At 34.2% G+C, this 23534-nt stretch overlaps 2 protein-coding genes across 2 annotated transcripts; both read right to left on the bottom strand.

Annotated features, from left to right (window-relative positions):
• Nucleotides 1–15285: 15285 nt before the first annotated feature.
• Nucleotides 15286–15966, bottom strand: LOC124460375 (gametocyte-specific factor 1 homolog). Its single transcript, XM_047011007.1, has 2 exons — nt 15911–15966; nt 15286–15846 (listed from the first exon to the last, which is right to left on the bottom strand). Exon 2 carries the CDS (start codon nt 15828–15830, stop codon nt 15369–15371), a length of 462 nt encoding a protein of 153 aa, XP_046866963.1. The 5' UTR covers nt 15831–15846; nt 15911–15966; the 3' UTR covers nt 15286–15368.
• A 3936-nt stretch (nt 15967–19902) lies between these two features.
• Nucleotides 19903–21904, bottom strand: LOC6641567 (juvenile hormone esterase). The gene is made up of 4 exons (XM_002064432.2): nt 21014–21904; nt 20733–20946; nt 20217–20670; nt 19903–20157 (listed from the first exon to the last, which is right to left on the bottom strand). Exons 1-4 carry the CDS (start codon nt 21902–21904, stop codon nt 19953–19955), a joined length of 1764 nt encoding a protein of 587 aa, XP_002064468.1. The 3' UTR covers nt 19903–19952.
• Nucleotides 21905–23534: the final 1630 nt, after the last annotated feature.

The following is a 23534-nucleotide window of genomic DNA, read 5'->3' as shown; positions in this document are numbered from 1 at the left end:
ACTAGTGTAAAACGCTCAAATTATGCATTTCTTACAGTTTAAAATGTATACATATGTACATATGTCGATCTAGCTAAAGATTCTAAAATCTAGAGCCAACAAATATGGTAAGTGAACGCGTAAGAATTATATCGTATATCAAGTATTGTTCCTCCGCCTTCCATATACATCAATATTACCTTGTAAGTCTAAAATAATAGTTTCACTTCTTACTTTACCTAAGGAGTGAAATGGTACATTAAAGTCGCCAAGATGTATGAGACAGAAAGAAGGAAGCTACTTCAATCCTACTCCAATTCTTGATCAGCATTAACAGCCGAGTCGATTTAGCCATAACCTTTTATTTGTCCTTATGAAGATTTAGATCTAAAAGACTATATTAAAAACTGTCTCCTTTTCATAAAGATATTCCTACTTATTTGCCGCTTTTTTGTTTACAACTAAATTGTATAGTGGTATAATCTAAATGTAAATGTTTTGTACTTTAAGTCACAAAGTTAAATAAAATCTTTAATATCAAGTTTCATCCTAATAGTTTTCAAAGTGGAGCCGCAAAATGAATGAACTTAAAGATCCTAATGACGAAATGGATTTAAAAAGTTAGTAGGCATCTATTTCTCTCATTACTATTTTACTATTTTATATGCGTACCACATTCCTAAACAAATTTGTACACATTTTATATATCATCTGTTCTCGAAATTGTGGTTTACACATTATGCATCAACATATTTTCACACATCGCCGAGTAGCAGCATTTTAATCAATAAAGTTACTTTCCTTTCTCCCAAAAACTATCGGCGACAATCGGTTGCAAAGAGTTTTTTGCGCAATATTCCAGTCACTTGAGTGCGCATGTGCACACCGCATCACCGCAGGAGCGGCGCAATCCAAACTAACCACCAAATCTTGATCATTGGACGCGCAGCCACTCCAGTTTGTTGCAAATATATGAGTGGCCTCTTGACAGACATTGTCGCCGTCGCCGTCGCCGTCCTCGTCGTCGTCGCATCTCCTCCGTCTCAGCTCAAACTGTGCCCACTTGAGATTATTTCTTTTTTTTTTGTAGTTATTGTTTCATTTCTGTTACCGTACATTGTTTGCGTCGGTCTCAAGCTTCCTGTGGCTTGATGACGTCCACGTAGCTCTACCACCGACACCACAAAACGGTTTCAAAGACATGTATGTAGAAAAATTTCTCACGCATCGTTTCCAGATGTTGCAAATACATTATGCCAGAGAGTGGGAGATAGAATGTGACTGCGGCATTCAGTCAGTGAACTTACTTTAATCAGTTAATTAGAATAGTTCCTGTACTGAAGAAATCTAAATATTGTAATTAAGAGTTTATTTCAAAAGGAATCGGAGAGAGAAAGGTGCCAAACCCACTAAATTCATTCTAATTTCAACACGACTACGACCCCAATCATTTACCCCACATAGTCAAAATATGGCTTGTCTATAATACCACACTACCACACGCGTCAGTCTCATAATCTCAATCCAAACGAAGATTTGTCCAAAGAATTGGATAGGATATAAGAAAACAAGTCGACTTAAATCAAGTTCTAATGGATGATTGGAAGAATACATGGGAGGAAACCACTAAAAAAAATAAGTAGAATCGAAGCCAAATCGCTTATCAGCCGTTATTAAGGCTAAGTGGTTAAACGCCAAAAATTAGTAATTTTTTTAGGTATCTTATTTTGAAGTTTTTCTTTTAGTGTGCCAATAATTTTGTTTCGTGCCTTATTTTTTAGTTTTTTGCTTGTACTTATAGTAAGTTTATGTTTTTTAAAAATTTTTGTTCTTAAATAAATTCAATAGTCTTTTGGGCCAACTTCTAACGATTTATTTTCATGCCAAGGGTCAAACGGTTGTCAAAAAGTTGCAAAAACTTGCTGTGCCAAAAATTTTGTTTGTCACTGCAGTAAGTTAGTATATTTACGATTTTTTCTTATGTTTGGGTTTGAAATTTGAAATGAAATAAACCTTAATGAATCATAATTTTAGTATTTAAAATATTTAATATTGAAAGTAAGAGTTCCATCTCCAAGAGTTCTGAGAAATTTATTGATGGCTTTTTTAAGTGATTTCCAAATGAACTCCTTCAGGGATCTTTTGATAAATTTCTTAGGAAATTCCATAATGAATTAATTAAGGTATATTTGGCTGAAATTTTAGCTGTCTTTTTCTATATTGGACAGTCAAATGAGGTGTAAGTTAATACTCTGTATGTTTCTGGACTTAAAAAAGTATTTATCAAAGACTATCTAACAATAAGACAAAAAACATTGATGAAAACTGAAAACTTTACAAAAGAAATTGGTTTTTGCTTATATATACTTTGTTATCAACTTTTGTCGATCTCGTACGATTCAATAAAACTCAATAATTTTGTATTAAAACTCTCATCTATTTTAATTCACAATTTATAACTTTTGCTTTCAATTGTTATATCATTTATTTATATTCTCTTTTCTGTACAGTTTTGCAATTAAAGTATCTACAATTAATTGAATTTATTTTGAACAAAGGTCATTGTCAGCTTTCCATCTCCAGCATTATTTTCACAAAAAGAATCACAGACGATGACGACGGCGACCCTAGGAGTAATTACCACTCAAAGGGAACTTGGTGCCAGAAACTCATACTCTGAATTTTTGTGGGTCGTGGGTTTTAATTGGATATTACAAGAGGGATGTGCCTTAATAAGGAAATCAATTTAAATCTCTGTAAGAGGTGGCATGAGAAAAATCTCTCTCTTCCTATCTGTACAAAAAAATTAACAAATTCTGCGGGTGTAGGTTCTATAAGTTTTTATGGGTGGTGCAAAATATACAAACCAACAAACGTACATACATACATATATATTCCATTTCGATTCAAGTATATAGTTTTCAGGGTGTTTCAATTAAAGATCATTTCTAAGCAGTTTTTATGAAGAATTTTCAAAATTATCCAGAGCTAATCATGGCACTTTTGATAATAAAGTTGTCTCCGAAAAGAGAAAGAGAGAAATGTGTTATTGTATATTTTGGTATGCAATCGTGTGAAAATTGCACTTTTACTCCAAATTTTTATGCGGGTGTACACCACAAAAATAACAAATACAAATATAATAATATTAAATATATTGAATGCAAAATATTTCCCATAGAGAAAGGGAAATGTTTGTGGCTAATCCTGCCAGCTTTCGAGTTTTCTTTTGCTCTACTTATTTTACTTTGGTTTTTAAAGGGTTTTTGAGAAGAATGATTTAGTTTTGACTTGGTCCATCTATCGAGTTAGTCTTGACGTCATTTCACATCCACAATTAATTCTCAACTATTATTTTTCTCCACAGACGAGAAAATAATTGAGTTCCTCATTAAATGAGATCAAATCTATTGAATTAGTTATTGATCATGGTGATGTTGGGGCAGGCACATACTTTATGGACTTAGATCTTCTCTGGCAATAATTGAAATTTAATTGAATTTTCAATCCAAGGAATCCGTTTTAATAATATAAATTGGTTTATCTACCGATTGAATAGCTATGAGTCTACACTTGGCGTAGGCTTTATCACAAAATTTTTTTCATCAAGCCATTTTATTGAATTTACAGGTGATTTTTATCTAGATGATTAACTAGATAATGTTTTCCATGAGTAGGCAATAGTTGGGCAGAGAAGCCAGGCAGCAGATTATTATATGCATCTATGCAAGATTTTCCTTATAACTGTCAATATAATATGGAATTGATGTTGATAATGAATATCTCATAGGAAAAAAAGACTTTAACAAAGTCCCACAATAGTTTTCCTATATTGTCAATGAACTGAGCTTATTCATAGTGAGTACAACGAAAAATCTAAACCAAGAGTCAACATTTAAAGAAAATTAAGCACTGGCAACAAAGTAAGAAAATCGGAGATTACTCAATATTTCTTGTATCCTGCAATAAATAGTGCAATTTAATCTTAAAATTTTTATTGCGAACCTACCAATTCATATTCAAGTACAAAAAACTGGCTACTATGCAATTCTAAGTGTACATAAATTTAGCTGTACAATGATACGGATACCAAAAATGGGATTGCCAGCCTATAACGAACGTTGTGCCATCTGTGGGATGAGCTCTTTCCCACGCCAGACAACCCAAAGGGCGGCGCTGTGAACATGGCTGGAAGGCAACTCAACGTCATCGTCATCGCCATCGCCACAGTCATAGCCACTGGTGTGGCCTCCTGGCAAATGTGGTGGAAATTAATGTAGCTATTAGGTGTGGAAAAAGCTTATCAATAGGCCCGTTTAGATAACGCTAATGATGGTCACGTTTGAGAGGTTCAGTTTGGTTTGCTTTTCGTTCAACTATTTACTTTGATTAATTAATCAACCAAGGCGTGAGATTTTCCTAGTTGAGCAATTAGTCTTTCAGGTTTTTGGTTGTTTTCTTTGGCCAGCTTAAATATACATTAATTTGTCTTTAAATGTTTTGTGGCTTTTTTTGGCTTAATTTTGGTGGGGCGAGGGGGGTCCCAATGTACACTCTAAATTGTTGTAATTGTCAGGTTTTTGGCATGTGTGCCCAATCTGCTATTGACGTTTTGCGATTTGTTCTAGCGTGAAAAAATGCCCAACAATGCCAATTTGAGGGAGACAAAAGGATTATCGCTAGTCCTTTTTTTCATGATTTTGGACTGGGTATGAAAGGGGGAGTTGGATTTTGGGGTGACATTGTTTTGTGTGGGGGGTTGTAATAGAGTAATTGGTATCAAAAGGGCAATGAATAATGGAATTATATTGCTATCTGAAAGTGAGCCAAAATGTAAAAGAGAAAGAGGGAGAGCTTAGAATTATAAAGCTGTATGAAAGTCAGGAGAAATGTAAGAGAGAGTGAGAGAGAGCTTAGACTCAAAGTTAATTTAAGTTTTTATAAAAGTATAAATTGTTTTGGCTTACCGTATCATCTGTGGCGTAATTAATGATATTTTAGGTTTCATGGGAGTTTTCAGAAATAACCTTATACAATTCCTAAGAACCTAATCATAAATTAGAAAACATTTTTTAAGGAATCTTTTTTCTTTTTAAATGCACTTCTTTCTAATTTCTTGGTAAACTTTAAAGTTGTCTAATATATGTTAATACAGTAATTTTTGTTAAGGACAGTAAGCTAGTTAATAATAAATAGTTTAAATAATGAAATAAGAAATAATTTACTTCTGAATTCATCTCATATTTTTATTTGTCCAACATAAGAGGAAAATCTTTAATATTTTTTTTAGGAGATTACCCACAATATTTAATATTAAATGATCCTTAAGCAAATGTAAGCTTTTTTTTTTTTTTGAAAAAAAGATAAATCTATGAATTGAAATCTATAGATAAATATCGGTTGATTCTTAGTATTTAATGTATTGCTATTATTTTATTAGCACCTCGTGCTTCAAAAAAGGATAAAGAGGGCACATGAAACAATATCAAGTATCAATATTTTTTTTTAATGAAGAAGAAGGCCTCTGATAAAGTGAATTTGGTTGCGCCTACAATTATATTTTAGGTCATTTGCGTCGAATTACAAAAGGACAAATACCATAATGCCTACAACAACTGGTCCTTGGAGTTTAATTAGATGTCCCTACATATATTATAGACATGATGATTTTCATATATAGATATATAATAGAGCAACTGAATTACTAACCTTGCTTGAATATTTGACAAATCATTAAGATTTATATAAAAGGGCACTGATATCAAAAGAAATCATAAGCCTATTGCAACAGGTAAATTTCTTGTAGTTATTGAAAGATACAACCAAAACACAGAAAACAGATAGTAGTCATAGTGCAAACTATCAGCAAATCAGCGAATTTTTCAGGACATACCTTAGAGACATGTTTTAACATGTAGTAACATTGGCAATAGCCAATCTTACCCATTTTTGAATCCTTATTAAAGACCGGAAAGTACAAAACAGTCAATGACCTAAAAACCCAATTTGAATTTTATGTTTCTAATAAAAATTTTTTAATAACATGCTTTTTTAACTAGACTTGACTTGGATTACACTAATTAGTATAAATAAAAGTAGGAATTCCCAATTATTTATGAGCTTATCAAGTGAACTCTTTTGTATAATGTGAAACATTTTCCACGAAATCCCAATCGATGGCCTAAAGATGGCAAGCGTCGAACAACCCCAAAAAGAGGAATACAAATGCCATTTAAAATTCACTTAAAATACCACAAACACACACACACAACGCACACTCATAAACACACACAAAGTATATGTAGATTGTTTAATAAATTTAAGCACGAATTGGACCGCCGCGCCGGCTGTATCGTTTGGGCCTTCCCAGAAAAGAAGACGCTCAGCACAATGCCGTTGCGGCTGCGCCTTGGCCGGGCTCACGAGATTCTCTTGATACTCTCCCTATGCTGTTGTGTGTGTCTACTCTACTCTCAATTTGTATTGTCATTAGCGATTATGGACTTTGGGGGCGTAATACGATATGTTGACAAAACGCACACAAACAGACACACACACACACGAACAAAATGCCAGACACGGGGCTGACAAGCCTATAAAGCATTTCTCAAACTCAAACTCGAAACCGAAAAACGGCGCTACTTCAAAAATGTTTTTACTCCTTTTGTGAAACTGAAAAATCGAAATAAAAACGTAATCAAAACCGCAGACGAATGATGCGTCACAAAAAGACCAATTCAATAACAAAACCAAAAATGAAAAAAAAAGGAGGAGAGAGGAGAAATAAAATAAAATGAAAAAGGATGGGTTTTCCTTCGAAAAATTTGTGGCCTCCAGGCGTAACGAAAGTGAAATCGAGACGTTGCCCACAAAAACCGGCAGCTGGAACACCTTCGCACAGAATCATCATCATTATTATCATCATAATCATGATCAACCATTGCCATCAGAAACAACATTCAACACAAAATAATCATTATGATCATAGGCCCTTGTACTGTTTGTGTTAGAAGATGAAGGATCACAAAAGAGAACCAGTCGAAAGTCAAAAGGGGCACGCGCTGGGATCAACCCTGTGAGCCACAAGAAGGACCCACAATGACTGATCGAGGTTCTGTTCGGTTTTTGTGCCGTCTAGACAAGCCGCAGACATAAGTTTTTAATAGACTTATTGTAATTGAGTCACAAAAGCCACACACTCCACTCGATATGGTTACAATTCAACTCTTTTTTTTCAAAATATTTTCCAGCTGTTGGCTCAATGAATTGTCATTTGTTTGATTGAATTCAAAAGTGTTACGATCGCAATTTTACATGAGAGAATTTTCCAACATCCTTTTGTTGAGTTTATGCATGTTTTTAATTAAAAATTTTTCGCCAAAAATTAATTTTACATTTGGTTGTCCTCTTTGGTGACGCATTTTTCCGCATTCCGTTTCTGTCATGTCATGTTGACTTGACTGACTTTGAGCTACCTTTTTTTTCCTTTTGCTTTTTCCTTTGTGGCGAGGTCTTTTGTCCCAAATGGGAATAAGGTACAATATTTACACAATCTCGGTGTGTGCGTGTATGCGCATGTGTGTGTGTGTGTGGGTCAAGTTAACAAGTTAATTTTCCATATTTTCTTTGACTAAACTTTTGTCCTGGTAGAACGTTTGGCTCTTTATGTTTTCTTAATGTGGTCTGCAAAGGTTTTCGGAGTTTAACCAAAGGATTGTGAGGTGTGGGCGAATTTCGGGACAAAAGTCAAACTTAAAGTAATTAAAACTTTTAAAACATTAAGCATTAGTAATTTAAAGACGTTAAAGGTGTTTAATAAATAATAATTTACTACCTATGTATGTAGGCTAATTAAATTTATAGGTGAAAATCGTTTGATGTTATATTATTTGAAACGATAACGATAACAAATCATTTTAATACTATTAATTGTTGGCTTTTTATTTAAGATCTTCATTTACAAAAAAGCTATATATAGTCATTTATTGTTAGTAAATTGGTTGTCTTCAGGGACAGATGAAGGGGCGTGGTCTAGGAGTCCAAAGTTCAAACTCAAGACTCCATTAAGGACACATTTTTGCACTTTCCTTGTTATTATGGATCATGTAGTAATAATATTTTATTCTTGACGCAAAAACCTTTATTATACTACATTTTGGCCTATTTTGATTATATTTTATTGAGCATTTTTCTAGATCCGTCCCTGGTTGTCTTTTTGTCTACTCTTGACTATAAATATGTATATGTGCAATACTGTTAATTCTTAAGTTTTTCCAAAACAAAACAGAAAAAATAGTTGATACTAACTATGTTTTAAATACTATACTATACTTCAACTAAGTTTTAAACACTGAGTCAGAAATTAATGGTTTTTCAAAAAATTATCATTTAATTTGTATTTTTCTTCAAAAAATTATTATTTATTTTGTATTTTAAATCGAACTTAGCCGGCTCGAGGTCAATCTTGCAAATGAAGATTATTTCAAAGGCAACACACAAAAAGGTAGAGCAGCTTGTCTGTATAGCTATTTCAAGAACTACCAAGTTCTATTATCAGCAGACTTTGCTAAAGAACTCCAGAATTGCAATAGCCATACCATGTCTTGTATTTTATATTTTGTTGAGTGACCTTGTGAAAATTTTATGAGATAAATTAAAAACAGGCTCGAAATCACTTTTTAACTCATCGATTCAATTATCCTCGAGCCTGTTTTTAATTTATCTTATTATTTGTTTTGTTTACTTAGAATCTATATTTTAGATTTAAATCAAATTTTTACATTTCAAGTTCTTTAAAATGGTTTATTTTATGTTTATTTGTATAAAATTATTATCTACATTAATATGTAGATAGAAAGTTAGTACTTTTCAGTAGTTTTTCTTCACTTGATCAATATCCTTAAAAACAATAGCAATTTTGGTAGCTCTTCTGAGGCAATTTAACTAGTTCTGAGCTAACTTTCTTTTAATATAATAGACCTTAATCTGTTATATAGCCACATATATAAATCATAGGTTATCCTATGTTAAACAAATTCTCGAGCAGAGCGTATATCTTTTTCAAGGCATTTAAAATAATTCTCATATGTGGCTGGTTATCATAAATCTTTAACCAATTTCAAATAATAATGCGAGGGTGGTCTTTGAAATTCTCATCACCATAAACATTAACGCCATTATTAACCCGAGTCGATCTAAAAAAAAAATAACACACACACACACACATGCAACGACAACAACAAAAGCAAACATAATTATGATTGGGTCCCTAAGTTCCCCTCCCCCGCTGGACCCCCTTTAGCCATAAGTATTTAGTTGTCGCCGAGGCTTCAAACAAAAGCGACAAGCGACAACGATATCAACCAGAGCGACCGAGTGAACAACAAAAGACACTCAAATGGCGACCACACACAACAATACAAATCGGAGTGGAGGGCAGAGGAGTCGACAGGAGGAGGGGATTGGAGTGGAGAGGATAGGAATGGAGTATGTAGACATATGTATAGTAGCCGTCTGTGATAGACAGGCAAGACAATGAAGACAATGGGTCAGGGGCAGAGGAGTGAGTTGGTTTGTTTTTGTTTATTTGTTAGGATATACATAGCATCATCTCAACATCATATGTGTGAGTGTGTGTGTGTGTGTATGCTGTAATCAAATTATTTATCAGGTCCAAAAAACTAAAACGTGGAAGACAAAAAAAAAACACACACAACCAAACAGGCAAAACAATTAATTTTACAGTCGTTTGATGTGAACACTTTCACCCAAAAATCCAAATGGGATGAGCTGATGTACAAGCAAAAGGCACAACAACAGCAGCAGGAGGAAAATGGTTTGGTGGCAGGGGTGAGAGAAAGCAGTGAGTGTCCTTTGATGTTATGTTGTTGTTTGATTTGAGCCTGGGAGCTGGTGCAAGTGCTTCATGTAAAGGACAACAAAAACGATTAATCAAGGCAATTTACATTTGTATAAATATTTAATTAACAACAATATAAAAGATTTCATATTGAAACTGTCAGTCTGTCATTGAAAGTGGAAAGCTGGCGCCAGAAGAGGGGCTAACCTACTATTAATGAAGCTATTGACCACAGATTTCCAAAGAAAAAAGAATTGAAAAATAACAAATACTATTTGAAATGAAGAAATTTTACCCCTTCAGAGTTCCTCAAGTTGTAACAAAAAAAAAAAAAACCATTAAACGATTTGTTCTGATGTAAGGTTTTTTTTATAGAATTGTATCTTTATTATGCAATATATCTGATCGGGAGTGACTATAAACCAAAGACTAATATCGGTAAATCTGTAAAAATATGAAATCTTTATAAAAAAAATCCAAATTAATCTTTGGGCCCGTTTGGGCTCTATATCCTTTTTTATTCTCCCTTTTTAAATAGATGATTTTTAAAACAAAATATATAAAAATTCTATAAATTATAATATTGGTTGGTTACCCTGAAAAATAAAAATCAGCTTAAATATTTTATTTTTTGGAGTCAAAATAGAACATATTAATGTCTTATATTTTTATTGTAAAAAGTTGTGAACTAAATATTTTGAAAATGGGAAACAAAAATAAATTATTTATTCTATTTTAATTCTAATAAGTTGTTGCACATATTTTTGATTTTGTCAAAACAGGTAAACAAAAATTAATTATTGTTAAGTAAGATATGTTTATTGCACATGTTAAAATAAGATGAACTTAAACAAATTATAAAAGCTTCCTTTTCCATTTCCGTTTTTGTAATTCCCAACAAGTTTTATCATTGATGTAGTGATGGGGCTTTACAATTCAAAATTGATTAGTAATGAAAAACATTGGTAATACTCGCGCCGCATATGTATATAGCCAATTGATCCAGTAAATAATATCGAGTTCATTCAAACACAAGGGTTTTTGTGAGAAAAATTATTTCTAAAATTGCCTGATTTTTTATGTAAATCTGTTCGGTATTTCTGAAGGATTATGTCGGAATTTAAATAAAGATATGGATTTAAAATTATATTTTAGACATTGCAATTAGAGTGGAACCTCCATACTAAGACCTATTTACATTTTTAAGTTCTAAATTTTACAGGATATACGCGTAGTATCACTCTTTATAAAAGGCAGAAGTAAATTCTATACATTTTAAAGAAATATACCATAAGTAGCACATCCTATAAACTGCAACACGCCCACCCAGGCCAATTCGATGGCAATCTCTGGCAACCATTGGAAAAAGTAGAGAAAAGCGCAATCACCCAAAAATCGACCAATAATTACATGAGTGTTAAGTGTTTTTGCCACTTTTCGTTTTCCACCTAAGCCTCAACCAGCCAGCACCCTCTCCCTCTCTCTCCCTGCCTCCCGCTCAAATATTTATTTGCCCACTTTCGAATGCTGTCAATGTTGTCAATGGTGATTATTAATGTCCAACAACAAACCCTCAAAAAGTGGCAAATCCAAACAACAAAAAAGAAGGAGTCGAAGAGAAAAATTAAAATCAAACGTATGCTAGTTGTCTATGAAGTGTGCCTCTCACTCATCTGATTGTGGAGGACGAGGGAGGAAAAGGACCAACTAATGAGTGTAAACAATGGTGCAACAAAAAAAAAAAAAGAAAAAAGGGAACTGCCACAAACTGTTTGATTTGTCGCTTAGGACTAATGAAACCAAACATTAGCGCGCCACATAGCACCCTTCGAAAGGACCAGCTCTCGATTCACTATGCCAAGGGAAGGGGACGGGCTCTCTCTCTCTCCAAACTCTCAGAAATGTTGCAAAAAAGTACAGAAGGGATGTTGCCGCTGCCTAGACGATTACGTGGTTGACGTTGACATTACAACTACAATATGAGGGCATACAGTGGCCCTGTTGAGGCACACAAGCGGCTGGAATCGGCAGCTGTCTTCCCCCAAAAAAAAGGTTACTCCGAACTCTACTGGGATACTCGCAACTCTTCATGGTTTTTCACCTTTTCTTTATTTAATATTTTCCTACGTGTTTAAACTGGCTAATGCTAATGCCTCTTGGCCACCTGAGTTCATTTCATTTAGCTGGCAAGCGCCATGGTCAACTAAAAATACAAAAATAAACTAACTAACTGCTTGCCACTGCTCTTTCGTGGGAAACTCTCTAAAATGGCATGCGGGTGTGGTTTTTACTTCTACGATTAATTCACATTTTTGTTCGTCTTATTTGATTAATAGTTTTTGTTTGTTTTTTTCCCCCCGCTTTAGGCTCCACATCAATTTGTTGCATGCCCCAAAATGTCCATAATGTTGCACTTGTTCTAATGTTTTCGATTTCCCTATGAAAAAAAGGTAAAAACCCTTTCTTATTGAGCAATTAGTTAAACGTTTTCTCCCTTCAAGCTGTTGACAGTTTATGATTCATTCAATAAATCAAAACTTTAACCTGAAGTTTTCTATACCAAATATACGATAATTTGTCAGCGAATACATACTTATATTGTAATCGTTGGACCACCAGTAGAATTTTTGACATGCTCATTATATGAGAGAGAAATTTTGTTTGTTTTTTTTTCGAACTAAAACAAATAACCTGAGGCTCTAGGAACATCTACCTTTTCTTATTTGGATGTTTTTGTTTTTTTTTTTGTATTATTTTTGACGTATTTCAATTTATATATAGGAATTTTTGTTAAAAATTTATATAGCTATAGCTGACGTAGGATATATGTATATATGCCTTACTGATCTGAATATCTAGAAGTACATATAAATAGTTTACTCACCAACTAGTTAATAGATTAAGCTAGCAATCTAATAATTGACATAAATTCTTGTGAAAAAATTGAAGACAGGGGACATAGAGATAGAGATACATAGAGACAGATAGAGACAAACTTGAATTAACCAATAATTAAGGCTCTTTTCTAATTTAAATTTTCACATTTTTATATTAACTATATTCATACATAATTATGAATTGAAAATACCTTTCAGCACAGAGTAGTCTTTGTTTTATGTACATAAGAATCCCATGTCACCTTACTATGCTTAATATAAAAACCAGAATAATATTCAAGAATCTTTGAAATCTTTTTCTCTTAGTACTTAGCTCGTGCATCGTTTTTTTTCGAAAATCACAGACTTGTTTTATATATTATTTGAGACTGAAGTGAAAAGTATACCCATCCCCACAATTTTTCGTATTCATTATGTTTTTGATCAATTGAATATTAAAATACACTGAAAATAACTACAAAAACTTATGTCTCTGAAATAGATTCACTATATGCTTTATAGAAAAGTTTTAAATTTACTTGAAAACATTTGTACCAGCGTCTTAAAACGGTTGTATTAGACCACCAGACACCAAACTCTTCGATTCTGTGTCTCTAGGATTAAGTAAGCCTTGGAACTTGTCTATAGAACAAAATGTTAATTTTGTGGGCTTTTTAATTGTACTAACTAGCTATCTAATCAGTTACAGCAGTCAATTTAAAAAAAGACTTAAACAACTCCAACGAAATTTGCCTGAAAGGTCTGCGATATTCACTATTATTAGATCAATATTCAAAACCAATTCAAAAAAGCATTGACCGACTGATCAATTATATCTTACTCGTCACAAAAAGATGGAGTTAATATAATTATTGGCATTAACGAAGATGATTTCGACAAAATTTAGATGTCGTTATTTTATTCTATACCTCCAACTGATTAAGTTTAGATTAGGCAACATTTTAAGAAATTAAAGTTCTTAATAATCAAATTTATAATATTAGTTAAATACTCTAACAACAAACTAATCCATTTTGTACAATTTTTTTTCCCATGTTGTCCTTGCCTCAATATGCATTACATTTTCTACTCACCCATGGAGTTTTAGAGAGTTTTTTTTTTAGAGTTTGCAGCAGCTTCCAAAAGGGGCAGGAAAACTTATTAGGAAAACAGGGAAACCAACCCTGGAAGAGTCAGTCAGTTCCACACTTCAACCATCTATGTAGCATACCATCCCATCGTCAGTTAGTCAATCAAGTCAGGAAGAGGAGTTATTTACCGTGCAACATGATCCATCATCAGTTTATCACACAAGTTTGAAAGCTGTAAATAAACAAGAAGGAACAAACAAAAACTATGCACGAGTATTATTGAAATTTGATGCTGCCGTGCCGCATGATGATGACAACAGACAAAATACGTTCTGTCTTCTATAAATTTGACAAGGACACAAAGGTATTGTATGTGTGTATGTGGATAGAGAGCACCAGGAACCAAGAGGAGGCTGTCAGCAGGAGATGACTTTGAGTGGCGCAAAGGAGGCACAGCTTGTGATCGGCACGCGACGCGTTGCGACTATTTTATCTGAAAAGTTGCCACTTGAAAAATATTTCTCCAATATTGCAAACGCCACAGGATCGTGTCAGTTATTAAAAATTGAAAAATTCTTGATTATGATGATGATGATGACGGTGATGTAAGTACCAGTCAGCATTACTACCCTTAGATATGCTGTTAATGGTTTTCTCGCCAGCTTATCAGTATATTTTCATCACCGCCTACGCATAACACGCAATTCTCTGTTAAATGCATTTCACTCTTCCTCCTTCTCCCTCTGCACTCCCTTCCCTCTCTATGCTAATTATACAATTTTATCTATTTCAGTTCTTTGAGGGCCATGGCTCATAAATTTGTTTAATGCCAGCACTTGGCGCATGCGTAAAGTCGATAAGGTAGAAAGTGCTACAATTTACCATACCACAAACTGTAGTAGCATGTGGGCCAAAGTGATAATTCCCTGGCGCCCTAAACTTATTCCGAAGGCTCGTGCCATACGAAGATTGTGTACTTATATACATATAATTCAGTTTTTGGAGAGCAAATGAAAGCCTTATATAAAGGCTATCTTAATGGTATTATGTACTTACTCTAAAGACTTATGAGTGATCTATGCCACATTTACTCCTAACACACAGTCACAGTCCAATCTATGCTTTATCCCAATTCAAATATTGAATACCTAAAGTAATCATTGGATGATACTAATACTATAATTCAGTGGAAATATTCTTTTCCTATAATGAAATTACTTAATTTATGAAAAAATATTATAAGTCTGCTCAGTTTATAATCTTAAAATATAGTTTATTTTATAAAATTTCTAATATAAAATTACTTTTTCGAATCCGTTTTTTGGTTAAAAGAGTCATAAATTAGCTAGTTCTCATACTTCGAATCATATTATCTATATTACGCGCTCAGAATCTTTTTTTTTTTTTTTATTTTTTAAGTTATCCAAATGTTGTTTTACTTTAATTCAAAAAGGTTGTGAAAAAGAGCGAGATGGGCAAGTAAAATAACAATAACGAATTCATTATAAGTACATCATTTCTAGCTAGAAATGCTCAGCTGAGCGACACATATATTTTCCTGGTCTATTTGTCCTTCAGTTCGGCAAATCGACGACGCTCGTTATAACGGAACTCTTGGCGTACAGCACGCGATTGTCCCTTGATGGAACGAACAACCAATTTGTCATCACAATTGTGTAGCGGTTTATAGGTTCCTACATCGGGCTCCAGATCCCAGTCATCCTCGCATTCAGCTGTTTTTGGAGGTGGCGCATTATCCAACCCTTTTAAGGATGGTTTTGGTTCTTCCAACTCTTTCATGTCATTCACGAAATTAGAAACATTGCATGTACACTTGTTCCTGATATGATCCAATAATTTCGCAGCAGACACGCTATGTGTTTCATTAAATGGACATATAACCATCTTTTTCTTTTGTTGAGTGTCCAGCGCTCGGCAACAACGTACTAGATGTGTGTCCAGGCGTCCACGCAGGGGTCGATGGTTTTTATTTATAGGACAAGTTACAAAATCGTTGAAAGACATATTTTTTGTCCAATTGCTTCGGCGACCAAATGAAAAAAAAAATCAATCTTGTTTTAAATAATTTGTTCTATAATACATACTTGTTTTTGAGTTGTAATTCAAATGTCCAAATAGCCTTAAATGTTTTAAATCATTTGTTCTATAATACATACTTGTTTTTGAGTTGTAATTCAAATGTCCAAATAGGCATATTTCAATCTCCTCAGTGTTTAAACACTTAAATTGACCCCAATAGCTTTACATATTGTTATTGTATCTTCGAAAAATTAGATTTTGAATCATGTACGTGAATCCTTCTTCTAGTATGAAAATTATCATATATTAATCAACACAAGGGCTCAAAATATGCTCTTCAAGGTATGTGAGTATTAGTACATATCAACTAAGCTGAAACTTATTAATATTGGAATATTACAATTATTTAAGGACAAGAAATACAAAAAAGTAATTTAAAAAATTTACTAATTAGTAGCTGAGTTCTTTATTGAACGAATGTTTTTCTTGCAAAAAGAAAAGAAGAAAGAAGAAAATTTAAATACTGTTGTGAGTTGTAATTAAATTAAACAGTCTAGTCTTGGTTGAATTTGTGATTACATACAGATGACTAATACTACATAACTGACATATCTGTTAATAAATGTAAAATTATTAAGGTTTAACAAGTAAAGAAGATGTAAAGATTCTGTTCTCATTTGAATTGTCAAGTTCATGGAAATCCTAATCTCTATTGTCCCAATTTTTGAGCTCTTTTGCATAGTTATCACACTTTGCAGCTTAACCCAAATGCCTCTAACCAGCACTTTTCTCACACCTACGCTAGAGATGGGAATACCAAAACCAAAATAGAAACCAAAAAGACGTACAAAAAAATATGCCATCCGCTGAACTTAACCCAATAAATGCCTAGCATAACTTTCAAAACAAAACGAGAGAAAACGGCAGAACTAAAGAGTTAAAATCCTTAGTCTTTAGTCTTTTGGAGTTGACTCATAAATTCTGAAATGCAATGCACATTATCGAGTCGAAAAGTCAAAGAGTTGAAACTTAGCAGCATCGGATTCAAAAAAGAAAAAAAAAAAGACTTGGTGGACATTTTCTGGATGCAGTTGGTGTTGTTGTTATTTATGAGTTTTGTGATGTTTGTGCAAATTTTTCTATGTAAGAGACCAAACAGCAACAGCTATAGCCACGACATAGCAATGAACAGGAGCGGATTGCAGGAAAAAGGAGGACGAACACTTACAAACATTTAGGGAACTCTGTCTTCATTTATAAGCTTAGGATTGTATTCAAAAATTTGATTTAAGGGGACAAGTTTTAATAATCTTAAACGGGAGGAAAGATTTAGTTTTCTCTTGGTCTCTCAACTCTTGAAAGGTCTCCATGTAAAATGATAAATGAATATTAAAAAAAAAATTTTAAAATTTAACTAAATATACGGAAAGATATAATAATTATTCGAGATGAAGTAATTTTAAAGTAAAAAAACAGTTTCAACTTGTCCTTGTTTTTTGGAATGATTCTTTAAGTACAATCAGCAGACATAAAGGGTTTAATGATACTGTAGATCTCAATTTTTTTAAGTATATAAGATTATTGATAAGTTTTTATAAGTTTTTATATTATATATTTTTATTTTTAAAAGTTTTAATAATTATACTAAGATTGCTTTAAGAAAAGATCTTATAAGTTTTGAATATCTTATGATAATGAATCTTTAACCTGGTCATTGTCCGCTCCTTTTTCACACAATTCAATTTGGTCGTTTGGTTTTGGCAAGCTTGGACTTCTTTTTAGCCGGCTGGAAGACAGGGACTGTGTGCTCTTATCGTCGTGCGTCAATTGCGCAGACAACTTCATTGTAAAGCCACAGAGAAGTCAGTGAGAGAGATGCCTAAGCATTGATGTTGTTGGAGTTGGAGTTTCGCGGGACAGCAGGAGTTCCAAGCACGCGTCTTTCGTTCGACGACGACCACAGAAGGAAGTGTTGAAAATGTTTGTGGTTGCATTTCGACGGTTTGTTTTGTTTTTGTTTTATTTTTGCTGTTGTTGTTGTTGGTGGTGTTGAGTCTATGGCCCAGCAATCTAATTACATTTTGTGGGTGCAGTGAAAATTTCCAACTGCTTTTTGAACGATTTCCATCAGTCAATAAAAAGGCATTGGGTCGCAGCAGGAAAACCAAAACACCACGACGACGACTTCATCTGATATAAGCCATACGGACTCTTGAAGTGAAGAAGTTTTTCTTTTCGAGTCTCACAACTTTATTTTGCATCATTTCGCGGAATTGGAAATCTTCGTTGGAAATTGAAATGGCAATTCCTAAACTTGGTTTTTGTGGGTTTCTCTCTTTTGTTTGGCTAGTATTTCTGTATTTTTTCCCTCTCCCCCAAACAATTGCGTCTGGACAACACAAACAACATATGCCAATAGGATATGAACTGCATATGAGAATGCCGACAAGCCACAACAATTAAAACTAAAGTGGAAACGATCAACAAAGTGCAACCCTAGCGAACATGAAATTGATCTATTGCCGGTGATAACCACAAATGTTACTACCACTACGACTACTACTACAATTTGCATAAATTAATATATTAAAAACAAAAAAAATAAGAATATTCTACAAAATTGTTCCAACTAGTACACCCTCTCAAAGGATAAGCAATGATGCTATAGCGTGACTCATGATGGAATCCTCAATTGCCAATTGGACACTAGCGTCATGTGTGCCTGTTGGGTCTGGCTATGCTAATGAGTTGCATAGTCCTTCTCTTGCATAGGGACTTGGTTGGAACTCAATTGTCTGGTGGATGGATGGATGAATGGATGGATGGATGACTCGTGCTTGTGCCCTAGCTTTTTGACATTGTCATGCTGTCAAGCGGAACCAAACTCCGATAAGAGCAATAAAAATGAAAATAGGTTTTCTGTTTTTGTTAGTGAATGGAAGAGCAACAGTAGAAATGGGAGTGAAATAACAACATCTGTGTACGGCGGCGGTAAAGGCACTTTGGAGTCGAGAGTAGGTCACTACACTGAGAGAAAGTTTATGCTAAATGTGAAAATCAATCACCAAATTGAAAACAAAACATCCTAATTGATTAGGGATCGTAAGATCGCATCAAGTTTGTTCCAATACGTACATGCGTAGATTTTCTTCCTGAAGAGTCCATTCTGTTGTATTTTATATTATCTTCTATTAGTTTCTCTTTCAGATAAATTTCTAGGATTAAATTAATCAAGGTATGTGGACTGAAAAGCTGAAAATCTATAAAGCAGAATTGCTAATTATTAAAATTTCTAAATGTTAACTATAACACATTTTATTTCTTTTAACTAACTCTTCTTACTAATCTCTTTTGATAATCTTTTTTAACCATCTCTTTAAACTACCTCTTCCAAGTATCTCTGCCTATATATAACTATATCTTCTATATATCTATATATATTTGTTTATGTCTGAACTGATATCATTATATACCTAGGTATAGCTTTTTAGAAAAAGTTTCTTTTCTTCATCGTAAGATCTCAATTAATAAACAATACAGAAAGATATACAGACTTATATGTACATATGTCCCTTACTTAAGGGTATAATAGGTTTACTTTCAAAATTAAGACTTCCTACTCATATTAAAGAAACTATTCATAGGATTTGAATGTTTTTTACTTGAAATTTTCTATAAAATTCAATTATCAAAGTCTTGGAAAACGAAGGGTCCTTACAGAATGATCTGTTTTTTAAGAAAAGTTTCCCCAAATTTCTTGCCGTGCATTTTGGCTGGCACGCGATCAATGTTTGCGCAACTTAAACCCCATAGTGCACGATGACACGTTCTACTACCACGGCTATCAGTTGCCTCCTATATACGGCTCTATAATTTATGCACCCACACAAAGTGATGACACGCAGACCCAAAAATACAACTCGAATTGGATAGGAAATGTTGTATGCCAATTGGTTTTGTGTCACTTGGCAACTGATGAAAAACAAAAAAAAAACAATTGCAAATTAAATAAAATTGTAAATTATGCCAGAGTGGCTAGAAATTTAATCGAGAGCAAAATTACAATACAAAAGTACAGTAGGGGATAAAATGCATGATCAACCCTCTCTAAATGTATTCCATTAGCCAACGTTCCTTGGTCTGACGTCGCCAATTGAGAGGGAACAAACGTTTCCAGATCTCATAACGTGCTGAATTGAGATTCTCTTGCATGATGAGCTCATCGCCAATATCCAGATAATAACGCTTCTTGAAACTAAAAGGACGCCAGCGAATGCTACGCAATTGCTCATCACTTGGTTTATTGGGATCCCTATGGTAGAGTATTGGAAAATTAATAACAACGATCATTTTGAAGTTCTTTTGGCTTACCCTTTGTAGGCAAAAGCCGAAAACATTCTTGTCATAATATCCACCATACGAAATTCATCATCATCTTCGGTAAACATGCGACTTATCGAAGGTTCCACAAACAAATACATTAAATCATCATGATGCACAACTCCATACGGTGTATCTTCGGGATAGTGTATATGACTACGTCCACCCTGATAGGTGAAACGATAGTAATACACTTTTGTAGATCTAGCAGCCAAATGTATGAAACGATGTACCCCAAAGCCAGTCAAAGCATCCGAGTAAAGAGTGGCCAAGGCTTTCAATGAACTATTGGCATCAAAGGGCAATTGGCCAAAATAATGTTGTCGCAATTCTTGGCTAATATTTTGAGCACGCGGATTGCTGGCATTATAAAGAAAACATATAGGAGCCAATGCCTCGAAATTCTCATTGAAAGCACTCAAAAGCGAAGGACTTTGTAGTATGGCTAAAAATATATAAATCTCATAGATTTTCCAACTTTTATGGACCTACTTTATGGCTACTTACATATGGCTGGTCCAACAAATTCATCTTTGGTCATGCCTGTGATGATAGGCACTTTCATAAAATCACCATTTTGATAGCTACGCACAGGATCTTCGATTAGAAAACGTTCTTGACCAAAATCGGGCTCAATTACAGGTTTCCATAGTATCAAAGGATTATTGCGTCCAAAATCAAACATGCGTGGCAATGTGTTGGCATATTCCAAATAGTGTTTCTTTTTGGGTAAAAGTTATGCAATTGTAATCAGAAGAGGATTACAGAAATGTCTCTCTCAAACTTACCGCCTTGAGGCAATCCATCATATCGGACATTTCCTCAGTGTTGCATTGTAGAAGAGCTGCCTGTTTTTTGGCTAATTCGATTTGATTTTCCGGCAATGACCACTGACCAGTTGCCGCTCCACTCATCACAATGGCTCGATGAAAAAGACCCTGCGACATGGGCGACACCATGTGTAGAGTGACAGCCATGGCTCCAGCTCCATAGCCCAGTAAGGTTATGGCATTTGGATCACCACCAAAACGTGATATATGCAATTTAACCCAACGTAAAAGTTGCACTTGATCCTTGAGCCCCATATTGCCAGGAGCCTGCCGAGTGCCAGTGGCCAGAAATCCAAGTGAACCGAGCCGATAATTAAATGTGACCAATACAAGATTACGATCCATAAAATACTGTGGTCCAGCAAAATTTTTACTTTGTCCCGACAGGGAGTAAAAGCCGCCAGGATGTATGAAAACAATTACAGGCTTCTTCACATTTGGCTGCTTTTCGTTGGGCAGCTCCTTGGTATATATATTTAACCTTAGGCAATCCTCACTGACATCCTCACTAAAGAGTCCCGGTTGCGGGCATTTGGGTCCATCGAAAGTGGCATCGAATATATCAAACCATTGCTCGATGGGTTCAGGTGGCTGGAAGCGTAAGTTATCCACTGGAGCCTTGGCATAAGGAATGCCACGAAAAGCATAAAAATTGCGTCCAGCTTGTGACGGTAAAATGGTGCCACGAATTTTGCCCAGAGCTGTGGTGATAACCAAATCAGAGAGCTCCTTATCGCTGCCGATGGGTGCTAGCGATTCAGCATCGCCATCATCCAAATCCAAATCCAATTGATGGCTTGCCTGAAGGAATATTAGCTGCAGCAGTGGCAGCCACAAGAGACGCCACATCGTTGTGTTAACCAAGAGAGACTGTTCCAGCTTTGGCTTGAGATGGAGGCTTTTATAGCCACGGCTGGAACCAGCTTAGGAAGCAGGGATTATGTCACATAAACTTAACAAATTGATGACATTCTGTTGCGTACTTGACATTTGGCTTGGGCGTTGGCTTGTACTTCCTTGTTCTTACCATAAATAAAATGCTTCCCACACACACCCAACTTTTTTTACCAGATCTACAACCAGATCCACACCCACTCATTTCTTTTGTGGCATCTCCTCTCAATGTTTTGTATTTGTGCTCTAATTTTCCCACGTGAACTTGTTTGCGTGTTTCTGGCTTATTAGATTAAAAACACCCTTCCAACAATCTCACTGACCCTAGCCCAGTGTGGAACGGGCTAACATTGATCCTTAAATGCCCGCTAATAGCGTTTAATGGTTAGCACTTTCGAAAAGGGAAAAAAGGTGCTCAAGTCATAAAGTTTGCAAGATGACACACCCCTCTTGCATTTACTCGCTCCTTTGAAGTCGTTCCATTGTTCTTTTTTTTGGGCATCTTCCGCTCTTCCTTTCGTCATTTCCTTTTGTTCCATATTTATTTCTTTTTTGTGTGTTCTGGTACAAGCCATAAGGGGCCATAATACAAAAGCGTGCTAATTGGATTTGAATTGGACAGTCGAAAAGGTAGCAAGGAAGGAAGAAAAAAGGAAGAATAGTCGGTAGTGCAGGGTTCTTTCATGGTGTGAAAACAAAGATAGGTGAAGAAGGGGTCTAACAAAGTCTCAACATATTAATCGAAATTTTTATGGGAATCCCGAAAAATTAGAACAAACTATTTACACGAAATCGATATTAAGCAATGCCTAAAAAGGAATAGGATCAAGTTAGGTTATTAACATTTTGGATTAATTTTTAATTAAACTGTTTAATGTAGACTAAAAACATTGGAAACCATTTTCTGAAAATAATTTTTAAGATTAGCTAATATTGTATTTACTTGTATTATAATATGTGTTTGTAAGAAAATTAAAATTACAGGAGGACTGACGGACATGGCTGCTGGGACTTTCGGCTAGTTATTACTTTGACTATCCAAAAAAGCCCTTGAAAACCAATAAAATTTTATATGTGAAGTAATTTGAAAATAATTTAAAATGGCAAAAAACCGATAAATCCACTATTTGTTAAGTGGGAACAGTAATAACAGTAACAGTAACTTTTATGGGAGTTAAAAAACTTTTGTTTAAGGTATAAGACATATAATTCTAATCGTAAAATCACATCACACTTTTGAAAACTTAGTTTCATATAGTAATTTAAGGTTTTAAAGCTAAAATATTTTTATGGAATATACTTCACAACTTCTAAAATATCTATCTTAATAAGCAATTGAATTGATAATCTTCAAAATCTTATAGATTCAGATATAAATTATACAGACAAATCTTTGCTAAGATCAACTCAAATATCGGACATTAACAATTAGCTAAGATTATATTTAAATGGCCGATATATATTCTTAAGAATATAAAAATTAATTTTTAAAGTGTGATACACTTGGTATACAATAGAAAGCTGAGTCGAAATATTCAAATCCACATTAGACGCATTCATCATAATGAAACAAATAAATGAGGCA

This window comes from Drosophila willistoni (assembly GCF_018902025.1).
Source record: "Drosophila willistoni isolate 14030-0811.24 chromosome 2R unlocalized genomic scaffold, UCI_dwil_1.1 Seg200, whole genome shotgun sequence".
Lineage (NCBI taxonomy): Eukaryota > Metazoa > Arthropoda > Insecta > Diptera > Drosophilidae > Drosophila > Drosophila willistoni.
The sequence above is the reverse complement of the archived record's forward strand: the minus strand, read 5'-3'. Positions and strand labels throughout refer to the sequence as shown.